This window comes from Glandiceps talaboti, chromosome 13 (genome assembly GCF_964340395.1).
Source record: "Glandiceps talaboti chromosome 13, keGlaTala1.1, whole genome shotgun sequence".
Lineage (NCBI taxonomy): Eukaryota > Metazoa > Hemichordata > Enteropneusta > Spengelidae > Glandiceps > Glandiceps talaboti.
Window position 1 is genome coordinate 17,274,418 of NC_135561.1, and position 12,159 is coordinate 17,286,576.

The 12,159-nt window shown below is 36.2% G+C and overlaps 1 protein-coding gene across 1 annotated transcript; it reads right to left on the bottom strand.

Annotated features, from left to right (window-relative positions):
• Positions 1-1,969: 1,969 nt before the first annotated feature.
• LOC144444173 (T-complex protein 1 subunit alpha-like) lies at positions 1,970-12,017 on the bottom strand. Its single transcript, XM_078133582.1, has 12 exons — positions 11,911-12,017; positions 11,186-11,271; positions 10,156-10,284; positions 9,277-9,374; positions 8,559-8,669; positions 7,907-8,088; positions 7,453-7,579; positions 6,028-6,203; positions 5,440-5,563; positions 4,634-4,826; positions 3,908-4,071; positions 1,970-2,757 (listed from the first exon to the last, which is right to left on the bottom strand). The coding sequence occupies exons 1-12, from the start codon at positions 11,969-11,971 to the stop codon at positions 2,547-2,549; spliced, it is 1,662 nt and encodes a 553-aa protein (XP_077989708.1). The 5' UTR covers positions 11,972-12,017; the 3' UTR covers positions 1,970-2,546.
• Between the last annotated feature and the right edge of the window lie 142 nt (positions 12,018-12,159).

A 12,159-nucleotide genomic window follows, 5' to 3' on the forward strand; every position in this document is an offset into this window, starting at 1 on the left:
TCACCTGAAAAGAGAATTTTATAGTGCTTTAAACATATGATCTTACATTGATGGCTCCATAACCATAGAGTACATCAACACATGTCAACTGTACAGAGATTTGCTTATAAACCAGAAACCCTGGAAACTAACCAATCACAGCCATCATACTACCACAAGTTTCTATTCACAGAGGATAAATACTGAAGTTATCTTGCATAATCTTTAATTCAGTAGTTGACCTTATGACCTTTACATCTCCCTGTCTGGGACAGACCAGGATTAGCTATTTGCATAAAACAATTATAGGATTACGGTATGTTGTACCAAAAAGACAGTATTGGCTACTCACAGATGTAATCACAGTGCAGGGTAAGCTTATGAAAATAATGATTTCTTTTTCAGGAAAGCAGACTGTAAATCTCTTGGTTTTTTTTTTTCTGGTTGAAAGTTGTGTGTGTGTGTAATGTATATTCTTGTATTTGGGAAAGTGTTGTAGACAATTCATGTACAGTTTCTGATTCAAGAAAGCTGACTGCAATAACCTTATTTTTGTCTCTTGATTTACACTTTTTTTTCTCGAAATGAAAAGTTGGAAGAGTACATGGACATCTTGTGATAATTTACTAACTATTCAAGACAGACTTGAAGAAAGCTGACAGCAAAACCTTGATTCTTGTTTTAGAAAATTTGCACGAGTTATATGTATATCTTGTGTATAAACAAGTACTGTAGACTATCACCAATGGCTTTCACAGAGCACAGCAAGTCCTACTATCTTGAGGGACTGTACTCGAGGGTCTGACATCTGATACTTAGATGTTATTCCCCAATATTTTTCTTCCTTCAGCCAAGGAAAATAGTATTTAATGAGTGACCTAAGGGGCCTTTGTCACCACAAGTAGTGACAAGCCTTAGATCATGTGTATTTTCTGGCTGAATGTAGAAAAATATTGGAGAATAACATACCATCACCAGTAATATCAAAGAAAAATCTGGGAAAGTAATGGCAATATAGAACGTTTACATTTTGACTCTATTTTTGAACACCAGTGACGTAGACACACATGTTGTGACATAGATGCATGTTGTTGTGATGTAGAACGACTAGAGTATATATTCCATATTTTTTGTTCAACTTGGCTTGTGCACGGTATAATTTTAAATATGTCAAATCATAATCTTGATACCATGGTCATAAAGCAGTCCATTTTATGGTACCGTCCAAATCTTGCTTTGCCAGAGTATCAGCAGAAATGTGCTTTGACTTGATAATGTCTTTGAGACCTGCTATGTTGTATGTCATCAAGTGTTGCTTAAACAATGATGTATCTGAATGTTTAATACCAGAATGACCTCTGAACTTTTAAAGTGTCAAAGGTCACTGTAAAGTACATACCAGAAATCATTCAACAGGATAAACCATACCATTCTACATTTCATGCGCAGTGACCGAGTCTATCTCATTTATATGTAAAATACAAAATTTCTGAAAGATTTGCTGACCAGTGATGGAATTCTTATGATATTTAGCATCAATTCTTACATACATGTAACTACATATCATAATTTGTCATCCTTCATTTTTTCCTTACTCTCATTTTAACTGTGGTAATAATCACCCCTTGTGAGTTTTTCGTTAAATACATTTATTTTGATCTTTACAAGTAATAACTTGTTGTCATATACCAGACTTTACCCATACCAAGTGTTTCACTGACTAAGTGGATCAACTGATATTGGTGAGTCTGGAAGGTAATACACATCACCATCTTGAAGAGTCAGTTTTTCATCCATCAATTATCTTTTATCAAATTTAGTTACAGCTGACACAGGTTATAAGTGTTTACACATAGCCAAACTGACAACTTTTATTTCACCCACTTACTCATTCCCATACCAGCACATACACACACACACAAAACACCTTCACCCAGTCTTGCACCATCCTCCCAAACCACCAGCACTTGATATTAACCACAATGAGTCATTGTTACTGCAAAAGAAAATTTATTACACACGAAAATAAAAAAAAAAGACATCACAAATTACCAAAAAAGTGACAAGACCATAGTTGTAAATTCCTCTTTGCACTGGACTGAAATAAAGTATAACGCATTTCAAGTAAAAAACAGCACAGGACATGTTTACCAGTTTTCAACATGTTCACACCAAGTGTACATGAAACTATCTACCTAACTGCCTAACAGGTAAGCTGATTGGTAGAAGACAAATTTAAATTGTGCAAATATTCAAATCTGAATTGAAGTGTGAACCAATCACAGAAGACCCTGCTCTGCCAGCACTGTCCTGCTGGGAGGTTGGTTTCTTCTGATGGTCTTGCTGCACCTTCTTTGACAGCGACGTCGAAGACAACAAATTTTGACAAAGAGTATGATTACGTTCTATGACAGTTGAGAAGATAATTCTACATCTCAATATTTAAGGAAAGGGTTTAAGTTAGTTGCCATCCCTCTGGATGAATGGTATAAGCATTATAATAATATGAAACCGGGCCAAACCATTTAACCATAGGGACTGCAAGTCTTCTCCTGAGGAGGGTGAAATTATCCATCGAGCTCACCAGCAGCCACAGCGTCTTGATAGGATTTACCTTGCTTACTTTCTGGTGTTAATTTAATCATGTCATCAATCCGAAGAATAGTAATGGCGGCTTCTGTGGCAAACTTCAGACTTTTGATTTTACAGATTGCCGGTTCAAGTACGCCTGCCGCCTTGTTGTCTCGGACAATGCCCTCACGCAGGTCAAGTCCAACCCTGTGGCAAAGAATACATAGAAGGCGTAAGCTATACTGCGATTTTAATTTTCTAAGTTCTATCCACAGCTATTATATAGGACAGGGTTTCTACAATTTTATGAACACAAATCAAATCTAGTTTGGAAGTAAATTTTTATTTCAAAGTAATGTAAAAAGACAAACATCGAAAACTCTCAGCTAAACTGAGCAACAACCACTTTCAAGATCATTTAATGTGGACCAGCACCTGGATAAAAGAAGACTATTAGTATTAGAACTTAGAAGCCATGTACATAAATGTCAGAAATCTGTCAAAGTTGGAAAACATGACATTCTACCAATCTACAGTGTCATCATCACAGAAGGTGGACAGCTAACATGTACATACCGGTAACTAACTGACAAGTATTTTCACACCTGAATATATATTAAGCATTCAAGCTAACGTTTGTTCAACATCTCCAGTTATTAAATACCTACATTTCAATCATTCTGTCAGCTCTAGTTTAGACTCTGGAGATGTACAAGTGATTTGTTCAAAACAGATGTTTCAAAATCTCAAACGGAAGAGAATGTGTGTATTAATAATGACCAACAATGTGTTCTCTCATGAAAAAACAACCCTTTCTGCTGTAGAACAAAATGATAGATGCTGCATTTTCTTACATAGCAGCACAGAGGCACACTGAATTTTGGTGCGTCGCAAGAAATTTTAGTGCAGTGGTATGTTCAATAGGGTACTTGCAATCCAGACTGAGTATGCTCAGTCGCAAACGACTATGGGATATCTGTGGTTATCGTAATACCTAATCTGGAGATACCGATAAAATTAACCTCCCACAATGGTCGGGGTAAATATGAATTGATTATTACTGGTTACAAACAATGTATCAACATTGTTTACAATACTAATTGATTAGTATATATTATCACATTTCCCATGATGCAACATTCAACATGGCAGGTTTGCAAGTTCCCTATTGGCTTAGTGGATACTGTTGACTGTAACAATCAGTCAGGCAGAGTGGAGAATGCAGCAGAACTAGCAATACTGTTATTCAGGACGACACAACACTCAACTAAGTTATACATTACCATATATTATAATTGACGTCTATGTGTAATGTGTATTCAACAGGTGTTCACTGACTACTATGATTTGTACTTACCACTTGAGGTGTTTACGATCAGCATTGATCTGGGAAGTATTATGGTATGCCCTCAGTTTGGCTACTAGCTCTGTCGAGTCCTGTGCTGCATTGACAGCTAGGATCTTGGGTATTATTAGCAGAGAGTTAGCAAACTCTGCAATGGCTAACTGTTCTCTAGAACTCTGGGGAAAAAAGTAAATCATTTGTGTTCAGAAATAGCACATAATGAATAAATTCAACTACTCTCTATAACACATTGAAAAGAGCGAGTTTATTTGTAGCTATGGTATTTAGTAATCAGGGGTGTTTGAGAGTATTGTTGACGAGGTTCTGGGTAACACAGACTACATTATTAGTGGCTACAAAGAATATAACTTTTTATAAGAGCGGTTGTTTATAACAATAGTTGATTCAATTTCATGTTTACCAATGGGATTTCATTTCCCAGAAGATAACACACATGACTATTGGTTTTGGACGTTTCCCTGGAGACAACATATAAACCTTTCACATATAAAACATATTCATAGAAATATACATTCACATATAAATTTGATCATAAATAATAAAACATAGTGTCTTGTCACTTTCAAATCACTTACAAAATACCACTTTACTTCATAAAAATACTTGTCTGTAACTAATAGTAAGATGTTGCATTCAGAAGTTCAAAATAAAAATCTTGAAAATTCTGCAACTAGCTAAGGTGACTAAATAGAGAGATACACAGATATATTGACTTACAAGTGAAGTGGCAAAGTTTTCAAGATAGATAGACAACGCTGCCTCCACACAGCCACCACCAGGGACCACAGATTTGCTTTCTAGGACACGTTTCACTACACACAGAGAATCATGCATGGATCTCTCCATTTCATCACACATGAAATCATTGGCTCCACGCAGAATGATAGACGCAGCACTACGGACTTTGGGCCTGGAAAAAATGAAATGATCAAGAATTTTAATACAATAGTGCAAAAAATGTTGATAATGCAACTAGCGAAAAAACACTAGATTCGGTAAAACCAAAAATAAAACTTGATACAAAAACAGCAATGAATGCCTCGGTTGTAGGTTCATATATGACACTTCTATCAGTTTGTTTCTAGCTATGGAAAGCAACAGTAACAGTTGGACTCAATCATTACAAATATTGTAGTGTTCTAAGGTACTGGCCCATGTGGTGTTTATGCTTTGATAGGTTACTGACACGAATAACATTGCGTGTCTTTGCATGAAACTTGTCTCATTTCTGCATACCATAAGCAAGCAAATGCACCAGTGTTTCTTTACTGGTTGTATATGTGGATATCAGCTGATCAGCACATGGCCCTTTCACCAATGATTCAAAGTACATCAGGAACATCTAAGTGCACTAACCTTTTAAACTATGTCATGTTTGAGAACAAATGTGGCCATAGAAGGATAACATGAAAATTGAAAAGCATAAAATATCCTCCCCTGAACTGAAACTTTTCCTTTCTGGGTGCATGTGCCAACTTGACAAAGTCCCCACCAGAGGTACGTAGTAGATTTGTTATACATACCCCTTTATAAGTAAAAGTTCATCATCACATATCCTTTCTTGGATAACTTCTTCAGCCTGACCCAACATGGAAGCCTCAAAACTCTCTTCGCCCTCTAGATTGGCTAGTGTTGATAGGAATGTAGCTGGAATTCACAATGCAAATACACACAATACGTTAAAGGAACAGTACACATGCAAAATCACAACTAAAATGAAGTGGGTATCTATGTATCTGATACTATGTGATATGAATGAACACAGCATGATTGTTTTGGGTGGTGGCATCTAAAAATAGTTGCTATACCCAATCAACATTTTGCAACATATAACTCATTACAAAGTGATAATAACATGTATTTGTGAGACAAAAATGAAGCTTTTTTTTTTTTGAGTGGTATCACATATTTGATTTAAAATCCCTACAATTTTGGCCAGCCAAGACTCTCAAAGCATAAAGAAGGCTAATTCTGTTTTTACTACCAAATATCCTGTTTCTGTGACATTACCTGGTTTATCAACTTATAGCAAAATCAATAGCAAAATCACTTACTAATGACACATTAACCAAACTGCATAGCTTTTCAAATAACGACAAAACCAGCCCTACCTCCTGAAGCTTTAGCAATTCTCTTCAAGTCTTGTTTCTTACATCTTCTGACAGCTAGAGCTCCTGCTTCTACAAAGTACTTGAGACACAGGTCATCAATACCTCCTGTGGTTAGTACAACATTGGCTCCTGCAGTCAGAATCTTTTGAATACGTTCCTTGGTGATATCAGATTCCCTGTTGGAGGAGAACGCTTGCCATTAGATAAATTTGTGATTTCAATTTTTTATGATATCAATTTTCTTGGGTAATGCCAGACACCCTGTGTGACAACATAAACAGCCTTAACCGCACACCTGAAACTTTTTTGTCAAGGACAAGTTTTCGTTTATTTCATGTATGAAAGGAAAACTCTAACGTACATAGCCATTGGTAGGTCTTTGGTAAACAGACTGTACATGAAATACTATGCATCAGACTCAAAATAGCTGATTTTGACTTCAGGAACCAACAGAAATTTCTAGTGATGAAAATAATATCAAAACTTTAATTTACTGTTATTGATATGCCATATTCTGGTTATGTAAAAGACAAAAGATTACATAGACTGGACACTGGGAGTGCTATTCAGAAACATGACAGTGAGGGCAACAATACATGTACATGTAACAGGGCTCATTTTGTAAAACACTCCTCCCACTATTGCAAGGCTAAACTAAATTGATTCTCAGCTAGTCTGAATAGTTCTGCTTCTATGATGATGTCATTTTTAGATAACCGCATGATTATCTGATATACAATTTATTGGTCGGTTCTTCTACTGTTAATGTGTCTGGCTTACATGATGATCAAATATCTCTCATTTCCTGACTCTTGAGATGAGGTGCCCTTTTGTAAACCTTCTTTCAAATATTGCTGCAAAGTAAGTAATCATAATATGACAATTATGGACTTGTTGATGTTGCTAACTCTGCAATACATCACTCTGGTAACTCGCGTTACAACTGATTTAACAGTTTTCCGGAGATGCCTATGATCATAACGTCAAGTTATCAGTGGTGGACATTTAGAACTGGCTTTGAAGGTGCCGAAAAGTAGTCTCTCCTTATCACACTATCATAAATTTGCTAAGAGACATACATTTTGTACATGTACATGACAACAGCACACAGCAGGCTACAAGTTCAACATACATGTACACAAATACAGCACTCACACTGAATACATGATACTCACATGTGTGTCGTTAAACAGATGGCTTGACGTAGTTTATACTTTGCTATGGATTGCATCAAACTGTCCACTATGTGGAAGTATTAGTGTTAGAGAATTTAAGCCAGTTTTAAATGTCCATCACTGATAAAACTCCATTCTGATCACAGACATCTCTAGAAAACTCCGAAATTGGTTGTAGTTTTGTCTCTCTTTTTCATGTCTGTATATGTATCTATCTAGAGATCTGCTTGACAAATTCAGTCCCACTTACCTCTGTCTGATAGCGTCTAATTTGTCAGGATCATCTACAATGACGTGTACACCAAGATGCATCTTTGCTTTCATCAAATTGAAATCTAAACAAGCTATTTTAGCATTAGGAATGCGCTTATTCATAGCTGTTGGGAAAATAAAAAACAAATAAATGAAATATGTTATCTTGATGTTCTGGATACATCTCTTCATGCTTGTGAAGATATTAGTAAACTCAATGATGACACCTGTCGAGCTTTTCATCTTCCTCCAGAAGCCTTGGGTGGGTGTATGCCAATGATGTCACTTGGGGAGCCTGAGGTCACATGAAAACCAATGCATTTGGGAGCTCAAGAGATCCTCACATATCTCCATTACTTCTACGTATACCTGCTATGGATGTACACATATTTAGTATATGTATATACTTTACATTCAAAATAGATTTTTTAAAAATCTAGTTAGTATCTCACCTTGTGATGCCACAGTACAGTTCAAAGCATACCCTTGTACTAGTACAGTTTCCTGTGCACTACGTCCATGAGCTTTGAGTACATTGATGGCTTTGATTGGATAACGACTTTTGCCAGCTGGATCTGTCACCTTGACGGCCATGGCAGCATCAACCACCATGTTAGCAAAGAAATCTGCATCTCTGTGTTGTGGAGTTAAGTGAAACTATACAAAAATATGATGACGACAAGATTTTTCTCATCAATATAGTGGCCTCCTGTAATTAACACGAACAAACACAGCCTGTTTTCACATCTATGGATGCATTTTAGATATGGATAACAAAGCAGTATGTATAAAAACTTGACTAACATGGAATTACATAGCTGGCAAATGGTCACTCTTGGCGATTGTATGGACTTTGGTAGCCCACTCAGTTATATTAACACACATCTATGTATTTCAATACAAACATGTGCACATGACATGTAGGTGACCATGAACAAACATAGAAAGACATATATCAAAGGACATTTCATGTCCATGTGTCACTGTACAAATGAACACACACACACACACACACACACACACGCACGCGCGCGCGCACACGCACACATTGTCATACATGAAGATGAACATTGTAAATGCACACGTCAACGTTTGGAAGGATACCGTCCAATCAGCTTGGAGGACATGGATGTCTTGGCTGCACTCACAATTGCATCTCTACCAAGTTCTTCAACATTAATTGTCAAATGCTCTTGAATGTACTTGCATGCCTCCCTGTAAACAATACAAAAAAGAATTGTATGTGACATCACTGAATTTGTGTTCTTTACCAGGCTTTGTACTCATGAATGAGCATATCCTGTTACTTTTATTTCTTTAATTCTTACAATACTCAATGCAGTCCACACAGGGGACGAACACCTATAAAAGTGAACCCCAAAACAAATATACATAGAATTAAAGACAACCAGCGAAAACTACACTTACAATACAAGACCAATGGAAACATCTAAAATTACATTAAACCACCTTTTGTACAATTACAAACAGAGACCCAGGTTCAGGGATTTTCATAATCAAACTTGTTCACTAGTAGCTCATGGTTACGCCTAGCACAATGTGATTTCTTGATAATGGAAAATTTGAGCTGACCAATTAAAAAAGAAACTTTTTCTTGATCTCATTATTTATACTAATCTTTACATGTGCTACTGATTTACTTCTCCAAATGCGATTATGTATATCAGACTCAATGAATCTTAAAGTTCACAAAACAATGGAATGCATTGTTATGTAAATTTCCACTGCTGTTTCCTTGACGGAATATATATATTTGTGCTTAAAAAATCATCATATACTACTGTTTGGTATATTCACTTACTTGCAGGCAAGCCTGTATCCACTGATGACAGAGGTAGGGTGAATTTTTTGTTTGACTAATTCATCTGCATTCTTCAGAAACTCAGCAGCCATGATTACCTGCAATTGTGATTTAAAATAATGCATTTGCTATTCTTTGACACAATTACACATAATGTGGCACCAAACTTATGACTTGTAACACTGTTCTCTTCAACTTCAAGGTAATACATTAGTATAATATTCTATAATGCTTGACGTAAGTCCTTAATTTTCCTATACTTTTTGCATTCATCATTATATTTCTTGAAATATGCAATTATGTGGCTTTCAATATACAATGTACCTGTCTTAACATAATTATTCAAGTGTTACCAGTACTTTCATCACAAGGTCAAAGATCAAATACCAATTTGAAGTAACTGTCTGTGTGACAAAGGATATCTGAATGCTGAGTTAGACTTTGTTGAGACAAAGTATTGTTTTATTGCAAGTAAATGAGACTTAGTCTTCAGTAAAATTACAAAAACGTCCTTTATTTCAGTCGTTTCAGCCATACACAGATAGACTTCTTTAGGGAATATAGCTGAAGTAGTAGGTGATACCTTTCGAACTCATTATCCTATGTATACAGTCTATATTTAGAGTCACGGTCTCCTATCTGGTGTATTGTAGTTGGATTGAAGGTAGCTTTTACTACAAACTCATTCTAGAATGACCATGTGACGCCATTAACACCTTTGCGAAAACAAAACAAGTCAATCGAGTCTTGACGAAATATTAGGACAAGGTAACATTTCCTGCTTGTGATAAAGTAACCTTTACATATATCATTACTCTAGAATGTTCATAATAATAAGCAGTTCTTGTAATGTATCATGACATTGTGATTCCAACTTACAACTGATGTGGTACCATCTCCTACTTCCTGGTCTTGTAAATCAGCCAATTCACACAACACCTTGGCAGCTGGGTGCTCTACTTCAAGTAATTTGAGGATTGTAGCACCATCATTGGTCACAGTGACATCCTAAGATTACAAATTACAAATCTGTTAGGACAATCATGTATTCTCAAAAAAAAAAAAAAGTCACACTTAAATTTATAGAACACATACTGAAAGACACAAAAGTCTGTTAGATCTTGTTCAGACTTGCCATTGAGGATGTCAGCTATTTTCTGAATGTTTGAACACATTATTTTGTTATTTGTTAAGAGAATGTATGTATTGCAGGTATTATGCTGTGTAGATTTGTTCACTCTCAATAGATGTACATATACATATACACGAATTTTAAACTAACATTTTACACTTTATGATGGTATGTTTAAATAGTGAAAATAAGAAATATCTATCCAAAGTCTCTATATGTACACTAGATTCTCCCTACTTTTGTAAAACAGAGTGAAATAAACCTAAAATCGGTTTGTAGACACACATCAACAATCACATGTTATACACTGAGAAACTTAGCTGCAATAATTGTAGCGTTTGTTGTGATTTAATGTTGTTGTTTTTCATTCCCATCCACGTTTAACTGGAAGCAAACACTACAATTCCTGTAACGTTAATGCAAATAGACGAGATCACACTGAAAAGTGAAGGAGATGTCAGCACACTACCCATTTCAAAATGTGCTGCTACTTTTGCCGATTTCGATGGGACTGGGGTACCTCTGAATATTTCTTGGGGTCTTGAAGGCTCCCAACTTTGCGATTCAGATCTGAATCGCTTCTGTCTATTTGATGATTTCCATTACAGGAATTGTAGCATTTGCTTCCAGTTAAGCATCAGAATGAAAAAAAGCCAAAAAACAGAAGAAAATACCCTCAAAATCACAACAAACACTACGATTATTGCAGTTATGAGAACCTGTGTTTAAATGGTAATTTGCTTTACAACATCAATACATCACAGAAAGTCTACTTACTCCTATGTCATCTACAAGCATCTTGTCAAGTCCTACCGGTCCAAGGGAACTCTTGACAATGTTGGCAATAGAAGATGCTGCCATAACTATAAATGAAATAATGTAGACAAGATAACATTAGACTGACATTAAATCTGATATTGTATGAATACAATAATTGGATTAATTCCTCTCAAAATATTTCTTCGCCCTTTTCTCCTGTGGTGGTTCTACCAAGAAGCTTGTTTTAAAGTGATTACTAAAACTCATTTACCAAATTTATGGCACAAAACTATGGAGGTAGAGCGTCCCTACCTCCGTGACAAAAATTAACCTGGCATAATTTTATTTTATCAAGTCAAACGTCACGATGAAGAAGTACTATGCCTGTGCCTGTGGACATGCGGGAATCAAATCAAATTTTTACCCTCCCCTCCTGATGTGGGATGAGATGGATAAAACATATATAACATCTAGCCAACCAAATAACGCGATAGTTATGGTTCACTGAAACATTTCACACATTCAACTTTATTTTTCAAGGTGAAAGATACAAGTTTTCTGGGGTGGAAGTTAGGCGCACATGACTGCATGGTGGCCGCCATGTTGGATTCAAGCCGTGACTCGACTAGTGACTTTGCGAAAATATGTTACTAGTATTTCACCAAAGACTTTTTTTGAGGACACTAAAAGACCAGCGTTCATATTTCATTTTTAAATATAGAGCTTATTTACAACAATCTTACCATTTTGTTCCCTTATACTGGCGCCTGAGGTCCGTGTACCGCTAACTGTGAGTGCCGACATTTTGGATGTCACTTGCTATGTCGAAGATAGCCGAACTCAGCCGAAGTTGTTCGGATAGGGTTCTCGAAAGTTCCCGGTTGTAATCGTAAATGATCGGCACCACACGGATTCTCGAAGAATATTTGCCCATTTTCCGTGCCTTTTCTTTTTTCTCCTTTCTCTCGTTTTCATTTAAATGGGTTTATATT

What these genes read in the sequence shown, in the direction of transcription:
- LOC144444173 (XM_078133582.1), bottom strand. Translation starts at nt 11,971, where the DNA reads ATGTCGGCACTCACAGTTAGCGGTACACGGACCTCAGGCGCCAGTATA. An exon ending in TGCTTGTAGATGACATAGGA is followed by an intron (nt 10,285 to 11,185) that starts GTAAGTAGACTT and finishes TTGTAATCTTAG; the next exon opens with GATGTCACTGTGACCAATGA. An exon ending in CTGTACTGTGGCATCACAAG is followed by an intron (nt 7,580 to 7,906) that starts GTGAGATACTAA and finishes TTTTCCCAACAG; the next exon opens with CTATGAATAAGCGCATTCCT.